Here is a 20,832-nt window from a genome sequence, read left to right as displayed (position 1 = left end):
TTCTTTTTGCTTATGTGGTGCTGAGGAATCGAACCCAGGGCCTTGAGCATGCAAGGCAAGCGCTCTACCACTGAGCCACCTTCCCAGCCCCCAAAGATTTATTTTAGTATAGGCTTAAAATAGGGAGAAATAGTAAAAGAGAGAAACATTTCTTGCTCCCAGGCAAGAAAGGTGAATTAAGACTTAAAATGGTGGCTTCTATATATACCTTGTACCTTTTTGAGGGAATATTTATTACAAGGTCATGTTATCTGGCAAACTTGTAATTCTTAGTTGATAAAATAGGTGGAGCCTACCCAAAGCATAGGTAAGCTCCTTTTGCCAGGAATTCCCTTTCATTCAATCTCTGTCCATTTATAAGGAGTTCTCAGATTTTTATCATTTCAAAGGAAGCAGATTTGGGGATGTGTTGCTTTGTCTTTTTAGTACTCTACCACTTGAGCCTACCTTGCTGGTTAGTTGAGGGTAATAGACTTAGATTGTCTACCTGGGCTGGCCTCAAACTATGATTCTCAGATCTCAGCCGTCTGTGTAGCTATAGTTACAAATGTGTGATAACTAGGCCCAGTAAGAAATTAGATTTAGATACTCCTTCCTATAGGAGATTTAGGCAGATTTAGGTAGCCCCTCTCATATTTTCAGTCTTATACTTTAATATTAGAAGAGATCTGATAAAAGAGTAATCAACTTTTCCAGTTTGTTTACTGGGTTTAACTTCTTATTCTGACTCTTGATATTTGTCAAATAAAAATAAAATAACTTCTCTGTTTCCTTCTCTATCTGCCCCTTTAAGTGAAATGACTGGTCCCTTTTAATCTGTTTTTTGGTTGGTCATGGGTCTTGAACTCTGGGCCTGAGCGCTGTCTCTGAGGTCTTCAGCTTAAGGGTAGTATACTTGAGCTACAGTGCCACTTCCAGTTTTCTGGTGGTTAATTGAAGATAAGAGTCTCCTGGACTTTCCTGTCTGGGCTGGCTTTGAACTTCGATTCTCAGATCTCAGGCTCCTGAGTAGCTAGGATTACAGACGTGAGCCACCAGTGTCTAGCTTCTTTTAATCTTAAAAGGGATAGAGAGAACAGATGGTCTGTCTTCTATTACTGTTTTCTGCTCAGAGTGGACAGTTGTTGGCTCTGCTTGGAAAAAGTGAACTAAAAATTATTATCCTGTCAAATTTCAGAGGTGACTTGGAACATTCATTTGGCCCAAAATTCTCCATTTTGGTTTTCTGGTGATTAATTGGAGATAAGAGTTTCACAGACTTTCTTACCTGGACTGGCTTTATACTGTGATCCTCAGATCTCAGCTTCCTGAGTAGCTTGGATTACAGGTGTGAGTCACCAGTGTCTGATGAATCTGACTTCTTGTTTCTGTTGCAAAAACTTAAGCAGAAATAGGTTTTATTTTGAAATGTAAATCTAAATGCAATTGTGTCTAATAGTTTTGAGAAATTTTTATTCCTGACTCATTTTTCATTTTTTGGTTTTCCTAGAACTCAAGTTCATTATAGATGTCTCCCCATGTTACTCATTTTCTTCTATCTCTAGTCTCATCCACCAGGTCTCTTAACCTCTTTACATTTGTGACTTTATAAGGAATAGAAAATCACTTACGAGAGTATATCTTGCTGGGTGCTGAGGGCTCCTGCCTGTAATCCTTAGGTACTCAGGAGGCTGAGATCTGATAATCTCAGTTTGAAGCCCAGCCGGGAAAATCCATGAGACTTATCTCCATCAATCACACACAAAAAAAGCTTAAAATGAGCTGTGACTCAAGTGGTAGAACATGATCCCTTAGTACAAAAAACTCGAATGGCGGGGCTGGGAAGGTGGCTCAGTGGTAGAGCGCTTGCCTTGCATGCCTGAGGCCCTGGGTTAGATTCCTCAGCAGCACGTAAGCAAAAAGAAAAAAAAACCGGAAGTGGCGCTGTGGCTCAAATCTTGACATTCTTCATTCTAATCAGTATTAAAATTTAGAAATATAAATAAAAGAAGAGGGTATGGTGTCATCTACAAGTTAAAACTGAGTGTTATAAAGACTAGTAAAGAAAAAGCCCTGTCTTAGAAGTATATCTAATTTGTCTGTTATCTCCTTATCTGTAGTATCTTGAATAATACTATATAATAACTGAAAATAAATAATAAAATGTCTTCTACCAGAAATTATAGAATAGTGGCAACACACTTTTAGTTGTAGCTACTTGGGATGTAGAGATAGTAGGATCGTGGTTTAATACTAATCTACAAAAGAAAGTTAATGAGACCACCAAAGTTGATGATCCACCATAATACCCACTATAAAGGCGATAGGGAGATCCTAGGCAAAAAACCACAAGGCCTTATCTGAAAAATAAAGCAAAAAGGCCTTGGCATGACTCATGTGGGAACATCCCAACCTAGCAAGTGTGAAGTCCTGAGTTTAAACTCCACATCAGAAAGCAAAGAAACATACAGATAGAAGAATAGTATTTATTTAGCTATCAAAAAAGAATATAGCCAGATTTATCTTAATTTTAATTTAGGAAATGTTCTTACAATTTTCCTTTAGTGACTTCACCATGTCTTTGTCCTTCTCTTTTATATTATTTTAATGTACTCCTAAATTAAAAAGTATGTGGTCCTTTTCCCTGAGAATTTTTCTTTACTGCTTGTTATTTGGATATTCTAATTTTTAATATATTATGTATTATCTCTGACAGATTTGTTTAAAAATTCTTAGGTATAATCCAATGTGGTAATATATATTCTTAAATGGCTTTAAACTGTATAAATATTTTTATTAGCATCAGTTAGTTATACAGGGGGTTATATTTAATATTTTAGATTACTAAATTTTTGTTTTGCTTGCTCAGATGCAAAATGGAATTCTGTGGCAATTGAATATTTAACGGAAAGATAAGTCTATAAAGTGGTTTCTCTGTTGCAGCTGTTCAAGCGCAGAAATGTCTCTTTGCCTAGATGTGATGATTCTATGCTAGAAAGTCCTATCCAGGATCCAGATATCAGCTCCACCGTACCCATTCCAGAGGTATACTTTATAAAAAATACAGTAGGAATTGTACCTCAGTAATACTTAAGACCTAGTACATACGTCAAATATTACTCATGTAAAATATTTTGATGTTAATTCTTTTTGTGTGTTTTAGGAAGAAGTTATTACTGCAGATATGGTTCAGATGATTTTTTCTAATAATGCTGAGCAACAGCTAACAGCAACACAGAAATTTAGAAAGCTGCTTTCTAAAGGCAAGAATTAATCTAATGTGCTCATTTGATATAGGATTCTATAGTGGTTTTATTTTATTAGGTAAATTTTAAGATGTTTCTCTGCCACTAGTCTTAGTTTCTTAGTCCTTTGTTTTTTCTTTAAAATATACTTGTAAATAACATTTTAAAGCATATTATCAAGGTAACATTGTAGAAAATTGCAAAATACAAAATAATTTGAATAAATATGAAGGCAAAAATAATATTGTGCTAACAATAAAGTTATAAATTCTTATAGAAGCATTTTTTAGGTATTTTTTTCCATTGGATGAGAGGGTCTTGCTATATATAGCTCAGAATGGTATCAAACTCTCTAGAAAGCCCTAACTCAAATTCTTGATCCATGTTGTCAGCCTCGTAAGTGTGTGACATTGTACCTAGCTAGCTGCTTATTTATTAGCCAATGGAATTTTTCTTTGTTTATTTTCTTTATTTATTTTTTGCCAGTGTAGGGTTTTGAATACAGGGCCTTAAACTTGCTTGGCTTTGCTTGACCCACTGACTTTGTACAGCTGGAGTCATGCCTTCAACTTTGTTTTTTGCTGGTTATTTTGGAGAAGGAGTCTCTTGGACTTTTCTGCCTAGGTTGGACTTCGATTCTCCTGCTCTCAATATCCTAAGTAGGTAGGATTATAGGTGTGAGCCACTAGTACTGCAGTTTGGTTTGGTTTTTGTTAGTTTTTCTTCTTTTGTACTTTCAGTATTAGGATTTGAATGGTAAACTTTGTGATTATAATTTCCTGTTTGTTATTTATCTAATTTAATATAGAGTACGTAAAACTTCATTAGTAAAAATGTAAACTTTTGTGTTTTCATGTTATTTATAGTATTAGCCATCCTTATGTGGAATTACATCTATGAACTGATAATAATTTAAAAAATGTCTTTGGATCATCTGCCGTATCTTTGAGAAAGACAGAATTTATTAAAACAAGAGTAATGAAAGAAATCCTTTAGTCAGGTCAGCATGGATTCTAAGGCTGTTGTCATTGTTTTCTTGTTTGTAGTACATATTCATGAATACATTTCCTTTTGTGTTCATTTTCATCATTCATGCTGAAGTAATTCAGCAATGTTAAGAAATCTTTATACAATCAATAATCATTTTTCCTCCTACTATGTAAAGATTTTTGTCATTTTTTTGTCAGATTCATATTTTTACAATAATTTTTTACATTTTCATATTCTCTTTCAGGATTTCTTTTTGATATGTGCCTGATATCATAACTGATTAGCAGAGCTCCTGTCAGTTTAATGATGTTTAAGAGTTTTAGAGTTTGTCCCCATTATTTTTATACCACAACTTCACCATTCTTGAACTCATGATTTTGATTCATTATGGTAAGAACATGGCTTGAAGAATTTTTTTCTCTAAAATCTTTTCCTGTGAGAGTTGCATTAGTACAGTTCTTTTTATGTCTTTACATGTGTAAATAATATCTTCCTGGTGCCTTTGAACTATTTATCTGAATTAGAATTCTTTGGTTAGAAAATTTCATTCTCATTTGCTGTAATAATGCAAAATATTGTGTTTCTGTTAAACTATCATCGTTTTCATAGAGGCAGTCATTTTTTCTCTGTTCTTCTTGATCCTGGGATTTTGTTTGCTCAGATTGGGTTTAGAGCAGTCGTGATATATTTCTGCCATACCTGGCAGGCCTGGAAAAATAGTATCTTGACTATAATTTTACTTGATCTGTCAGTGGAGTTTTACTTTATATGTCTATATAGGAAAGCAGCTATACCTAGAACTGTAAGCAAACACAGCAGGAGGATTTTTTTTTAACAAAATAATTTATTATGTTATTAAAACACGTGTCAGATAACTCCAATAATTTGACTTGAAGGCATATAGATTTACTTTGTAAATATACTTTCATATTTCCACAATCCAAGTGGTCTATTTCTTTTTCTCCAGGTTGGGTGGTACTTAAGAGAAGCACAATTCACTAGGTTTTGTCTTTTGGGGGGAGTATTTACTTATTGTAATCATTCTTACTGTTGGCACTAGGCAGATATTGTCTACCCTCTGCTCAGAGCTTTTTCTTCTCTGATTTAAACCATGATAAGACATTTCATAAGATTTATTTCCCTATCATAGCCACTCTTGTGGATATAAATCACAAATGACACTTTAATCCTAGTTTTACAGAAATTTCTCCACTTTTTTTTGTTTTCATCACTAGTGCTGTTAAAGCACTAACAGTACTATTTTGCTTATATTTTTATAATATATATTGTCATAATGACAAAAAGTCTATCGTGTAGTAGTTTTCATGTTTATAAGATAATATAGAATATTCTGTAAATAATATAATTTCAGTATTCTGTGGATCAGTATTCCAGTTCAGATTTATGTTAGATTCTCTGATGATCCAGTTCCACTTTGAATGATTTCTTTTTATTTTGTATTTATTTTCTAAATGTATTGCTCATAATTCTCCATGAAGAGACCATATTTGAGTTCTTATTTATGACATTTAGAGACATCACTAAACTGTGTATTGATATAGCTGATAGTCCAATATCTACTTCTCAGACGCTCTAACCACAACTTTTTCTTTTCTTTTCTTATTGTAACCTCAACTCTTATTCCTTGAAAAGACAAGGAAAAAATTCTGTTCTTAAGCTTAAAAAAAAAAGGTAGTATATTTAGAATTTTGGAAAAGAAGAAGGTAAATGTAGTAACTACATTCTGAATTTTTATTTATTTTTAAAAAGCAAGTAAAAAGGATTAATACTGTATTGTTCTGTTTTATTACTATAACAACATATTGAGCATCTAGAATTAACGTTTTGAAAAATCTAAACTGAGTATAATTACACAAGTTAGAAGTAGAAATGAGAATTCTGTGTGTAACTACACGGGCAGATGACACAGTACTAGACAAATTTGGATTGTGGACAGGAAAAGGTTAAAGAATAAGCAGAGTTATGTGTTTGATTTAGGTTATGTTACATTTTAAAGGTGTGAAAATGAAAATGCATATAATGCTTAAATCTGGTCTGAAATCTAGGAAAGAAAAAAACCATTTTGGTGCTTTGTCAGCTATCACATCTGACAATGATAAGTGATGATTGAATTAACAAAAAAGTTACTGAACAGAGAAGTTACTGAACCAAAGGGTACAGTTTTTATCTGTCCATGGATAGAACAAGGATTTCTCTGTTCCCGGTTAGTATTTAAAATAACTTTCTGAATTTTCCATAAATTCCCCGGAGATTTTATGATTTTAAAGACTTCTAAATTTCACGAAATTTATTAAGAGTTTTAGGTAGTCTAGTAACATTTCTGAACATATAAATATATCCATAAACAAGAGAACTTCATCTGGCTGAGAGACTTTAAGCAAGTTCTGGTCAATAATGAGGAAGAGATCTTTGAAAATTGAAGATAGTATTGTAGAAAGTTAATGAATACTTTCTCATCTGCTGTTTTCAGTATTAGATTGATATTTCTCTCACATTCTAAAGGTGACTTCATAAAATAGCCTCAGCTTATAAAATTTAAATACATAGGAAATACTGTTGAAATTCCCTATATTTTAATAGAAATGTAAAATTTACTTTGCAAAAATGTTTATTTTGAAAACACTTGTTTTCAGTTACATTCAGATAATAGCTTTAAACTTAGATCAGTGAAAATTTTTATGTGCCTGTTAATTGAATGACAACCACATTATTGTCTTTTCATGTCTTGTTTGATAATACTTTTCTCTCAACTTTTAGAACCTAATCCCCCAATAGATCAAGTTATACAAAAGCCAGGAGTTGTACAGAGATTTGTAAAATTTCTTGAAAGAACTGAAAATTGCACTTTACAAGTGAGTCTCAGTTTTCATTTTTAATCTTTTTATAGAAATAATATATTAAAGTTTCTAGTGGAAACAGTTTCTTCTTGTAAGCATTCAGTGTTATTTGGTAATAAAATAAAAAGTAGTGTCAACTGCACTGTCCTGGACATGGTTACAGTAGTAGTTTATTTTGTCCATTGCGGAGCTTGAACTCTGGCCTGGGCCCTGTCCCTCAGCTCTTTAGCTCAAGGCTAATGCTCTACCACTAGAGCCACAGGGCTACTTTCGGTTTTCTGAGTGGTTTATTGGAGATAAGAGTCTCATGGACTTTTCCTGCCCTGGCTGGCTTTGAACCTCCATCCTCAGATCTCAGCCTCCTGAGTAGCTAGGGTTACAAGCATGAGCCACTGCACGGTGCCTGCCTAGTACTGTTTCTTCTGAGAATTGTCTTTTTTTTTTTTTGGTCTGTCATGGGCTTGATCTCTGGGCCTGGGAGCTGTCCCTGAACTCTTCAGCTTAAGGCGAGCACTCTACCACTTGAGGCACAGCACCATTTCCCTGAGAATTGTTTTATTGAACAATTCTGGAAAGCATATCATTACTAACATTAATAAGAATGTTTATAGTTGTTAGCCTTAATAACTTTATGTTTTAGAAACTTCAAACTAAGATATAGTTAAATTTAGTTCTTAGATGGTCATAGTTAAATTTGGTTCTTAGATGATCATAGTTTTCACTTTTATCCCTAAAGTCATTTTTCATTGATCAGTTAGATTTTTTTTTGAAAAAAATACTAAGTACAATCTACTAAAAAGTGTGATCATCGTTATATTGGTCTTAAAGATCATTACTTCTCAACCATGATACTATAAAAGTTTGAGAGGTCTTTAAAATAATTTGCTGGCTGGGTGTGATGGCACATGCCTATAATCCTAGCTACTAAGGAAATGAAGATCAGGAGGCCACACTAGGCAAAATGTTAGGAATAACCCATCTCAACATACAGGCCAGGCAAGGTGGGTCATGTCTGTAATCCCAGCTGTGCAGAAGGAATAGGATCATGGTCCAACATTAGCCAAGACCCTGACTAAAAATTAAAGCAAAAGGACTCAGGGAAAGCTCAAGTGGTAAAGTACTTACGTAGTAATGGCAAAGCCCTGAGAATCATCACTAAGAGGAAAAACAACTTTTCCATTTTAAAATTACTCCATTGTACCATTGCCTTTGATACTTTCACTCAGCTTTTGAGTAAAGGTGAAGACAAATAAAACAAGTTCTTATGTAATTTACTACTGATAATAAATTTACTAAAGTTTACAAATATTTTAATGTCAAAAGCCCTCTCAGGTTTTTGTTGTTCTGTATGATCTGTATGGTTTTTTTTTTCTTTTGAAGTCTGGTGTTTGAACTCAGGCCAGGAGCTTGCTAGGCAAGTGCTCTACCACTTGAGCCAGATTTCTAGCCTTTGACTTTTAATTTTCATGTTTTTATGTGCAGTTTAGTGCTAACTAGGAAAATAGGTACCTCTTAAGATTCTTTTGCTGTATTAAAGAAAATACTGAAAGCTGGTGCATGAGGCTCACACCTGTAATCCTAGCTACTCAGAAGGCTGAGATCTGAAGATTGAAGTTCAAAGCCAACCAGGGCAAGAAAGTCTGTGAGACTCTTAGCTCAATTAAAAAAAAGTATTGATTTTTGAACTGTTTACTTTGAACAGCAGACTCCCTAATAGTAAGCATTACAAGCTATAGGAATTACAAAAATGTATTGTTGGGATTACAAGTTTCTCATTATATTCCTTCTTGGCTCTTGATTAAATTCTAATTTTTCTTAGCTAAGGGTTTCTGTCCCTGAAACCTGACTTCATAGAGAATCTTATTTTACTTTTACCCTTTAGTTTGAAGCTGCGTGGGCATTAACTAATATAGCATCTGGAACTTTTCTGCATACCAAAGTAGTAATTGAAACGGGGGCTGTGCCAATCTTTATTAAACTTCTTAATTCAGAACACGAAGATGTTCAGGAGCAAGTAAGTTCTAGTTTATGTTTTCTTGAAAAATACCATTTGTGATTATGGCTTGTGATTGGTTTTGTGCCTAATGTGCCTGTGCATTGCATTTGTTAAAATACACTAGTTTCTTTCAAATTTGAAGAGTAGAAGAATGAATTGCCTAGGGCATAGATCTTGGGTTCTCTCTATGTGTGATCTTGACTAGCAAAGGAGTCACTGTTCTTATTGACAAAAGAGTATAATGAGACCCTGGAAAGTTAGTAGCTCAAGTTAGTATTTAAAAATTGAGCTCTGGAAAGACTTTTCATGTTTATGGAGAAGTAGAATTAATATTGTAAAAATGGCCATATTGCCAGAAATGATGTACAAACTTAATGCATTCAAATTTTAATGCAATCCCCATCAAAATCCCAATGAAGTTCTTTACCAAGATAGAGAAAAAAATCCAAAAGTTCATATGGGACAACAAAAGCAATTCTAGGCAAAAAAAAAGTAATGCTGGTGGTGTCATATTCCCAGACCTCAAACTCTACTATAACACTATAATAACAAAAACAACTTCGTATTGGCACAAAAGTAGACCCAAGATCAATAGAAGAGACTATAAGACCAGGAAATGAAACTATGTACCTACACTTATGTGATATCTGATAAGGGAAGCAAAGATACACAGAAGAAAAAAGATAGCCTCTTCAGTAATTGGTGTTGGGAAAACTGGTCATTCATATGCAGAAAACTAAAAATGAATTGCTGTTGTCACCATGCACTAGTATCAACTCAAAGTGGGTCAAAGATCTTAACATCAGACCTGCAAAAAGAGAGTAGGCAGAAACTTTTTGAAAAGAGTTCCAGGTGTGCAGCAGATAGGAGAGAGACTTGACAAATGGGATTATATCAAACTAAAAGTTTCGGTACAGCCAAGGACAAAGGATATAGAAAGTCAGCCAACAAACTGGGAGATCTTTATGGGCAATACATTAGACAAAGACCTAATACTCAAAATAAACAAAGAGCTCAAGAAACTAGCCCCTCCAAGCTAATAAACCAATCACTAAATGGGCAAAGGAACTAAGGAGAGACTTCTCCAAAGAAGAGCTAAGAATGCAAAGAAACACATGAGGAAATGTAAATCATCCCTGGCCATAAAGGAAATGCATATCAAAACAACTCTTAGATTCCATCTCACCCCAGTTAGATTGACCAACATCATGAATTTGAACAACAAATGTTGGTGGGATGTGGGGGAAAAGAACCCTATTGTACTATCGGTAGTAATGCAAACTAAAATTAGTACAACCACTCTGGACAGTAGTCTGGAGGTTCCTTAAAAACCTAAACATAAATCTTGCTTATGATCCAGCCATTCCACTTCTGGGCATCTGCCTAGAACATCACAAGTCAGGATGCCATAAAGATACCTTGCACATCCATGTTCATTGCTGCACTAGTCACACTAGCCAAACTATGGAAACAGCCCAGCCTACAATAGATGAGTGGATCCAGAAAATATGGTACTAACATAAAATGGAATTTTACACAGCCATTAGAATAATAAGCCATTTGCAGAGAAATGGGTGGGCCTAGAACAAATCATGTTAAGTGAAGATAAGTCAAGCGCAGAGAGACAATCTGCATGTTTTCTCTCATATGTGAAAGCTAGTTTTAAATATACTGGGACATGATAAACTATATGGCACACTGGGAGGATACTCTTAGGAGAAGAACACAAAGGTGCAATGCCTGTGTGTGCCTCTGTTCATATAAAATAATATTTATCAAAATAACTCCAGGAAATGGAATCGAGAGGTTTTATTTCTTTTGATGATGTCCTTTTGTTTTTGTTTTGTTTGTTCATTTATATGTCTTTGGGAGGGTAAGGACAAGCATAGAAAAGGAGTGACAGAGGGTAAACGCAGCAGTGGAATTCACTAGACACTTGAGAATGAACTGCTTGTGGGTGGGGAAGGGAGGGAAAAACGGGAGAGTGGGAAGGAAGGAGTGATGTCAAAAAATAAATGTACTTTTTACCTGATTTATGTAACTAACCTCTCAGTACCCACCTTTATTATAACAATAAAATTGTAAAAAAAAAATTGGCCTCTTAAAAAATAAGAGCAAGTAATACCCTTACTAACAGTATAGTCCGCAGGATGATAAGTATCTTCACAGGGGTTGTTTGCTCTTTTCAGGGATTAAAAAAAAAATGCAAATAGTTTTAAGTAGATGTTATAAGTATTTACTCATGTTTAAATGTCAAAGTTTTCCAAGTTGAAAACACAATGTCCTTTGTACTTACATGAAAAGTTTGAAATTAGAATATAATAATTTGTATTTGCATAATTGGTTATTGAATTGGAATTTAGAATAATTTTATCCTTTACTAACATTTATTTAAAAAGTATAATATACCCTGACCAATTTTAAATTTATACTCATATTCAATAATTATACCCTGACCACTTTTAAATTTATTCTCATATTCACTGTTAATTTTTGTCAGCTTTATTTCTTTAAAAAATTATTTTAAGTTTAGTTTGAACTCGGGACCTTGCCTAACTAAGCAAGTGCTCTATCACTTGAGCTATGTCTCCTGCCCTCTTTCTCATCTTATTTACAAGCCTTTCCAGTTAGGCGATTTCTTAGCATAAGCGCAAACTTCATTATAAATATATTGGAAAATTTGCTAAATTTGACTCTCCGTGTAGATTGTTCTCTGTGTTGAATGGAATAGAAATTTTTACTAGAATGTAAGGGAAACTTTTTTAATGCTCTTTCAATTTGATTTAAAATACTATAAAATCACCTTTTATTCTTTTTTCTTTCTTGTTTTCTATTTTAATTTTGCTTTCTCACATTGCAAAAAATTATTTCCTTACTCATTTTGTATTGAACTCTTCCTCTTAAGAGACAGCATCTTACTTAAGATACTGAGAGAATATTCTTTCTTACTTTTCTAAGGCTGTGTGGGCACTTGGTAATATTGCTGGTGACAATGCAGAATGCCGAGATTTTGTTTTAAATTGTGAAATACTTCCTCCTCTTTTAGAGTAAGTATTTTTTAATTGTTTACAATTCTATTTTTAGAAAATAAAATTTATACTCCACCATATTTTCTACATGTATAGTTAGTATTTTATAATTTTGCTTAGAATTAGTAAGGCTAATTAAACCATATTTAATGTCATGAGTATAAAATAAAAAATCTTAAGATAAACTTCTGTATTGTAGCATTATTCTCAGTTGTGTGTATTTCATTGATTAACCAGGCATTTTACCCTCAAGAAAAACAGGTTAGTCCCCTGAAAGGATCTTCAGTTAGGCTAAATGCCAGTGGCAAGGAAAACAAAAACTTTTACCATTTATCATTTCTGTATCGTTCTCCATTTCTAGCTGAAGTTTGAATAGTTAACTTCTAGACACTAATATGTAAAATATTTCATTCCTGTATAAAAATAAGTAGTTTCTGTGGGCAGAAATAATTTCTCCAAAGTATTTTATGTAACTGACATTAATTGAGGAACTACTCTCAAGCCACCAAACCACTTATAATTTCATCAATTTTGGTTTTATCCAATCTTAATGTTCCATTTATGAGAGTTTAGCTGAATCACAAAAGAAAATACTGATAGAGTTCAATATCAGAGTCATTCTGAAGTCTTCACTATTAAAAACAAAGTTTTAGTATGACATTCTTCTGAACTGCATATATGATATATTAACTGAGCATTTTGTTTGTCTTTTTACTTTTGGTGTCTGTCCCTAGGTTTCTTCTCTTTCGTATCCCAAGTTGGTAGTAATATATAAAATAATAAGCATGTAATAAAAAAAAAGGTTAAGTCAGGTTAGCTATCACTTGCTGTCACTTTAAGAATGGTTAAAAATTATTATTAATTATCTGTTTTTTATATTGAAATTCACACTTAGTTAATGCTAAAGTAAATACACATTGATCAGAAGACAGTATACTCTGTCTTGTAGAATCTAAATCCCTTTGTACTACTTAAAAATATAAAAAGCAGGGGCTGGGAAGGTGGCTTAGTGGTAGAGTGCTTGCCTTGCATGCATGAGGCCCTGGGTTTGGTTCCTCAGCACCACAGAAGCAGAAAAAGCCGGAAGTGGTGCTGTGGCTCAAGTGGTAGAGTGCTAACCTTGAGCTGAAGAGCTCAGGGACAGCGCCCAGGCCCAGAGTTCAGGCCCCACGACCAGACCCCTGCCCCCCCCCCAAAAAAAGAATATTGTGGTAGAGATGACAAAAAATATATATGTATATACACGCACATATATGTATATACATGTGTATATATACATATACACATATACACACATATATATACATATATATAAAGCAATTTCTCTTAACATTCAGTTTTGTTTCAATGAAGTTTTGTTGCTAATTCATTTGATTCTCAATAATATAAATCTTTTTATTACTATAGGACAGATTTGCCTATATATTGCTTAAATGTACCTAACTTTAAGGAAAAGATTTACTTAATTATCCCAGTTACACAAAAGAAGGAAAGTTTATGCTCTTAAGCCAAATCTGGTTTGTTTCATGTCTTTTCAAATAAGCTTCATCAGGACACAGTCATATCCATTCACTTAGTTAACATCTAGTTGCTTTCATACTCCATCAGCAGAATTAAATAGCTCCAGAAAAAGAATCTTTAAGAGTTCCTGAAAAAACAATTGTCAATCTCTTTACACAAAATCAGTTTAATTATTTTATTTCTAGTGATTTTATATATATGTATATACATACACACACATATATATAAGGAAGCCTCAAAGCTATTTATAGGAATATCTTCATAATATTTTTATGTATAAAATATATAAGTAGCTATTTTAAAGTACATAGTTCAGTAGAATTAAGTATATTTCTAATACTGTTCAACAATCATTACTGTTTACTTCCTTAACATTTTCACTGAAATAGAAATCTAATATCCAAATCTAATATACCATTTTAGCATTATTTTAGCCCTTTGTCTTTATGAAATTTGCCTGTACTGAATATTTCATAAATGAATCATCTAATATGACCTTTGTTTCAGGCTTGTTTGTCTTAGTATATTGTTTTTAGACATCATCCATATTGTACTATATATAGAGTAATTCATTCTTTTTATAGCTGAATAATATTCTGCAGAAAAGGTCATTACTATTTTGAATGTCTATATTGTTTTGCATTGTATTGGCACTTTAACTATTTGTCTTTCAATCAGTGAACATGGGATGTATCTGTATGATAGATTAAAATTTCATCATTATGTAATGTCTTCTGTCTCTTTAAAGTAATATTTTTGCATACTATCTATTTTATCTGATCAGTGTAACTACTTTTGTCTCTGTGTTATGCAAAGTAGCTATTTCTATTTTTCTTTCCTTGGCAGATTATTAGGAAATTCAAACAGACTCACAACAACCAGAAATGCTGTGTGGGCCCTCTCAAATTTATGTAGAGGCAAAAACCCTCCTCCAAACTTCAGTAAGGTATGCAAAAAATATACTATTTACACAGTTTGTCTCCACCAAACAAGTTGCTTTATGAAAGATTTTTTTCTTGAGGTTGAAAGTACTCCTTTTTGTTAGTATATATTTTTCTCATTGTCCTGACAGTATTTGCACATTCAAAAAATTCAAAGGATTTACAGATTTCTACTCTTTCTCTCATCCATCCAATTCTGCTGCCTGGAGACAACCATTATAATCAAGTTTATGGGTTTTGTAGCCGACTTTAAAGGTATTCTAGTTTAGTTCTTTGAAACTTGAAGCTACTTCTATTCCAAAAAAAAAAAAGATTAAGGTGTTTTATTCAGGTCTGTGGTTGTAAAGTTGGGAATATAAAATGGCATAGATACTTTGTATGAAATATCCAGCATACTTATGTCTGATACTTACCGAGAGATAGGGAATAGTATGTCTATAAAAGACCTACACGCAAATATTTATTGCACTTTTAGTCATTGGAACCCAAAACTGGAAACAATGCAAATATGCACAATTGGTGTGCGGATAAATAAGCTGGTATGTTTATATGATAGAATACAACTCACTATGAAGAAACAAACTGGTCCATGCAATAACTTGCATTAACCTCATAGGCATAAATGTAACTGAAAATATACACATAAATGCTGCATCTTGCATGATTCCACTCATATAACAGAATCATTTTGGAAAAGGCAAACTTAGGATAAAAATATTATTGAGAAATGTCTGAGGAAAGAAAATTGACTACCAAGAAGAGAACTATTCAGAATGATAGAAATATCTGTAGTTTGATTGGATGATGGTTACACTTACATTTCTAGTAAAAATCTACATTCCTGAAATAGACATACTGAATTGCATACCTACAAAATTCCTGAAATAGACATACTGAATTGCATACCTACAAAGAGTATAGTTTTACTATATATAACTACTTTTTTAAGCCTTATTTTTAAGGTCCTATTAAAGATACATAACATGAAATAATCTTTGGTTAGATTTTTCATCATAATTTTTTTTTAAATTGTTTGTGGGGCTTGAACTCTGGGCCTGAGTGCTGTCCCTCAGCTCTTCAGCTCAAGGCAAGCACTCTACCGCTTGAGCCACAGCACCACTTCCAGTTTTCTAGTGGTTTACTGGAGATAAGAGTTTCACGGACTTTCCTGCCCAGTCTGGCTTTGAACTGGGATCCTCAGATCTCAGCCTCCTGAGTAGCTAGGATTACAACAGGCGTGAGCCACCAGCACCTGGCTTATGTGTATCATAATTTTTAGCTTAAAAATCAGAAGGTGACATTTCCTTTAGATAATAATGTGTCACTGTTAAATTATGTGTAGTTAAAAAATGGGATTTCCTTGTGCTTAAAAAATGTATGCTAAACCATGATAATGTTTGTAACTAATTTTTAAAGTGATCTAGTTTTTAAAAAATAAGAAAAATATGTGTGTGAATATAACTGGTTCTCATATCTAGTTTTTAAAAGGAAAATATGTGTATGCATGTACATACATGAATGAATTTGGGAAGAGAGTATTTGTTAACTGTATGAATGGTATTTAGATGTTTTTAGCATTGAGTGTTTTTGAAAATGTTCTGTGGATTTGAAGTTTTTCAAAGTAATACATTCAGGAAGCAGCTATATTACCTACTTGCTGTTACATGGTGTGTACTATCTATGTCATCTGGATTATTTCAGGCTAGCAAGTCTTGCTTTTGACTTTGCCCATGGGACCTGGTAGCTATTCCTGAGCTTTTCAGCTTAAGGCCAACACTTTACCATTTTAGCCACAGCACCACGTCTGGTTTTCTGGTGGTTAATTGGAGATAAAGAATCTCACGGACCTTCCTTGCCTGGGCTGGCTTTGAACCATGATCCTCAGATCTCAGCCTCCTTAGTTAGCCATGCATCATTTTTCTCTTCCTTAGAAATTGGCCATTTCATAATCCACATTTGTTCATAAGCATGCAATTCCTCTGTGTATTTTATTTAAAGTAATAGATCATTTCGGCAAATATTCAACAAGAACCTTCTTAACTGACCTACTATAGAATGGGAAATTTACCTAGATTCTGGATATCTTAAAATTGGGCATTGGAAGGAGGTTTTCATCAATCTGTGGGTGCCTTTTACTTAATCTTCATAGATCCCATCTGCTGCATTTCACCCTTTCTCTGCCTCATGTCTTAGTTACTATACTTCACATTTTGTTGTCCATTTTCCTTATAATTAACTTCGATTTTTTTTTATGGCTTTGAGAATGCTAGTCACCTACGTGTATAGTAAGCTTGACTTGGAGCTAAAGTCCTTACTCAGTATTTCATTTTTAGCATTGTCTCCCCTGCCTTCTGTGATGCTTGAAGCCTCTGATTTCTAAGGCACTTGCTGGAAGGTAAATTAGTATACTCCTACCTCAGTTTCTTTTTAGGAACTTTTCATCTTAATATATTGTAGACAGGATTTTAATGTCTGCTTGTCTCCACAAAGATTAAGTTTATATGTGTTTGTTTTCCTTGTTTCTAACAAGATAGTGGGGCAGAAATGTTTTCTTTTTTTAGTTGTAAGACTAGATATTTTTTCTAGAAACTTAGTGCTTACTTTTTATTTAACTCAATAAAAAGGCACTTAGCTAATTGTGTGTGTATGTGTGTGTGTGTGTGTGTGTGTGTGTGTGTGTGTGTGCGTGTGCATGTATACTGTCCTTGATCTTTTTGATCAAGGTGAGTACTCTACCACTTGAGCGACAGCTCTACTTCTAGCTTCTTACTAGAATGGTTTTATCAGAGAGAAGAGCCTTATGGACATTTCTGCCTGAGCTGGCTTCGAACCGTAATCCTTAGAAGCTGGGATTATAGGCCTAGTCCCTGGCACCTAATTTTGATTTCAAGCTCAGAAATCTGTTTTTAAAGTTGCATTTATGCATATCTGTTTAAAGAAGGAATTTTTGTCAGGGATGGAGGCATGATTATTGAGGAATGATCTAGATGTGCTTATTCTGCTTACTAATCTACAACAGTTACAAACACTATGATAGGGTTTAGTTAGAAAAAAATACATTAATTTTTTTATCCATAAGTATAGAAAAAAATACAAAATATATTGAAGTCCCTACTATCCACAGTTTGAGGCATCCATAGGTCTGTGGAGGGAGGACACTGAGGAAGGACACTGTAGGATAAATGAACTTGACAAAACCTTAAGGAAAAGAGAACACTCATGCGAGTAAAAAAAAAAAGATGATTATTTCAGTGGTTATTGTATGCCAGGCATTATTCTTAGATGGTGTATGCACTCTTATAAATTTATTAGTACATTATTCCCATTTTATAAATGAAGACATTTGAAAGGCATTGCTTACCTCTACAACTAATCAGTTTTAATGTTAATAAGGATTAAAGTAGCTATACTTAGAGGGATTACAAATCTGCTTAGGTGTTTAGTTTTGGATTTTTTATTTCGTTGTTTTCATTTTTGTTTATTTTTATTTTTGAGACAGTCTTCCTCTGTAGCCCAGGCTGGCCTCAAACTTAACAGTTCTCCTATCTCAGCCCAACTAAGTGTTACAATTATACATGTACACCACCAGACCTGGTCAGTTTTGATTTTGCTTGAAGATTTAGGTTTTATTACATTAAGAGCAAATATATCTGGTTTGTGATTGGTGATGCGTACCTGTATTCGCAGCACTGAAGCAGGACGATTGAGAGCTTGAGGCCAGATTAGGGGATGTAGCTTAGTGGTACACCATTTGCCTGGCATTATGCAAGGCCCTAGGTTCAGTCCTCATAATCACAGGAGAAAAAGAGAAAAAAAACTCTAGGTCAGCCTGCACTACAACCTGTCAAAACAACAACAGAATACAGTTTATTAATGACTGCTATTTGAAGATATTTCAGAAATATATTTACTTTTATATTTTCTATAACTTTTCCACAAATGGATTAGATTTATTTCTAGTAAAGTTCATGTAATGAGTGAAGTAAAGCTTATTTAGGTCAACAATTCCATGTTTGTTACAGTAAACACTACACATGAAGTATTTAGACCCCTCGCAGTTTTTATATATGTTTTGAGGAGTATTTATATGATATTAACAAAGACAGGAGATAGCACATATATATTTGATTATTTAGAAAAGTCTTCACCACATATTTTATTCAACATAAGAATCAGTAGTATCACCTATAATCAGTTGCATGTTCATATATGTGATCATAATTTTGAAAGACTTTTAATTTCTTTGGTATTTTTATAAGATTAACTGTTTTAAGCTGAATTTATAAATTTGCCTAAAGAAAACTGGTTTTGAATAAAGAAAAAATTGAAATTTAACTCTTTCTTCCCTTCCAGGTTTCACCTTGCTTAAATGTCCTCTCACGATTATTGTTTAGCAGTGACTCAGATGTGTTAGCAGATGTATGTTGGGCCCTTTCTTACCTCTCTGATGGACCCAATGATAAAATTCAAGCAGTCATTGATTCTGGAGTGTGTCGAAGATTGGTGGAACTTTTAATGTAACTATAATTTATGCTTTTATAATTGTATAGTTTTGTAATAAGATTAGCCCAGTAAGTTAAGAACTCCTCAGAAGTCACTGTCTTAAAGAGTAGTTAAAAAAATTACCAGTCATACACTTTACAGAGTAGCTATAATCCTAATTGAACCTTAAACTCCTAATTTACAAATTTAACTATTATAATTTACAAATGAGTTTGTAAATTAATCTGTTTATTTTTATATGATTTTCTTCTGAGTAAGGAAGATTTAATTCAACAAGTATGTATAAATGCCTTGGTATATGAGACACAGTAAAATACAGAACACTTTCTTTTCTCACAATCACTGATTTATTCATTGCAATAATTTTGTATAAAAGGTCATGTACTAAAAATCATTTAGTATCTCACTTGTATAAAAGATAATGCTTGTCTTTGACAGGCTGGTTAGCTGTTTTCTTTTTTAAAGAATAGCATTTCTGTATAAATAAAACTTGGTTTAAAAGACACTATAAGCTAGGTGCTGGTGATTCATGCCTATAAGCTACTCAGGAGGCTGAGATAGGAGGATTGAGGTTTGAAGCCAGCCCAGGCAGAAAAGTCTTTGAGATTATAGCTTCAATTAACCAGAAAAAAGCTTGACTACAAGCATGTTTGGAATAGTACAGTGTCAGAATATTAATAAAAAAAGGAAATGAGAACATACAGGCCTTGAGTACTGACATGCATGCTCACAGAATATTTAGCTTCAATATCATGAGAAGAATGTGTGTGTGTATAAAACCTGGATAAAATGAATAGCTTGTGATCTTCAAAAATGATGAGATTATGAAAATCAAAGGAAGATTGAGGAACTGTTTTGATTATGACAGACTGGAGTGACATAACTATTTGGGTGTAGCACATGGCCTCGAGTTCGTTTTTTTCTTTTTAATTACTTGGAATTAGTAAAATGTGAATGAAATGACTGAATGAACAGAATAGAGGGATTGGTACTGTGTAATTTTCTCTAAATTAAAATTTTTTAGTATATGAGGTCAAATTTTTATTTTTTAGGCACAATGACTATAAAGTTGTATCACCTGCATTAAGAGCAGTTGGTAATATTGTGACTGGTGATGATATGCAAACACAGGTAAGTTCAAACTTTAATATGACAAGTTGCTATGTTTTGTTTATTATGTTTCATACCACTTAGTTGTATATTAACTAGTACTTTATAATAAGTGGTGCAGTGTTTTATGCATTCAGGGCAGTGAACATATTTTTGATAACATGTAATCTGTTTATACATCTGTTTAGGAAAATACTATTGTAGACCCAAAGAAATATATGATAAGCTGGGTGCTGGTAGCTCACACCTGTAATCCTAGCAACTCAGAAGGTTTGAAGCCAGTCGGGGCAGAAAAGTCTGACAGACTCCATCTCCAAAATATCCATGAAGTAAACAGGGCTGGAGGTGTAGGTCAAGTAGGAGACTGCCAGCTGAGAAAAGAGGAGACCCTAAAGTCAAACCTCAGTACCACCCCCCCCAAAAAAAAAGTATATGACAAATATTCTGTTTCAGGAATTTATATCTAATTAAGGAGAAAATATTTAAATAAAGCAAATAAACCTAGTTGATATGTATATATGAATTATCAGTGGACCAGACAGTAAATCTTGTAAAAGTTTTTGAAGAAGATCAGCATACTAAATTTCGTTAAGGAGTTAGAACTAAAACTAGATGCTAAAAGTAAAGAAATACAGGAGTTAAAACTAAAACTAGATGCTA

The 20,832-nt window shown here is 33.5% G+C and overlaps 1 protein-coding gene across 1 annotated transcript in view; it reads left to right on the top strand.

Annotated features, from left to right (window-relative positions):
- Window positions 1-20,832, top strand: part of Kpna5 (karyopherin alpha 5 (importin alpha 6)) — a 33,368-nt gene that overhangs the window by 2,250 nt on the left and 10,286 nt on the right. The window contains exons 2-9 of the mRNA XM_013032783.1: window positions 2,897-3,024; window positions 3,143-3,242; window positions 6,993-7,087; window positions 8,955-9,086; window positions 12,027-12,115; window positions 14,465-14,564; window positions 18,913-19,076; window positions 20,115-20,193. Coding sequence (XP_012888237.1) covers window positions 2,897-3,024; window positions 3,143-3,242; window positions 6,993-7,087; window positions 8,955-9,086; window positions 12,027-12,115; window positions 14,465-14,564; window positions 18,913-19,076; window positions 20,115-20,193 — 887 coding nt within the window. The remainder of the gene's footprint in view (window positions 1-2,896; window positions 3,025-3,142; window positions 3,243-6,992; window positions 7,088-8,954; window positions 9,087-12,026; window positions 12,116-14,464; window positions 14,565-18,912; window positions 19,077-20,114; window positions 20,194-20,832) is intronic.

The sequence above is a fragment of the Dipodomys ordii genome, unplaced genomic scaffold (genome assembly GCF_000151885.1).
Source record: "Dipodomys ordii isolate 6190 unplaced genomic scaffold, Dord_2.0 Scaffold157, whole genome shotgun sequence".
Lineage (NCBI taxonomy): Eukaryota > Metazoa > Chordata > Mammalia > Rodentia > Heteromyidae > Dipodomys > Dipodomys ordii.
This window is presented reverse-complemented; position numbering and strand designations above follow the sequence as displayed.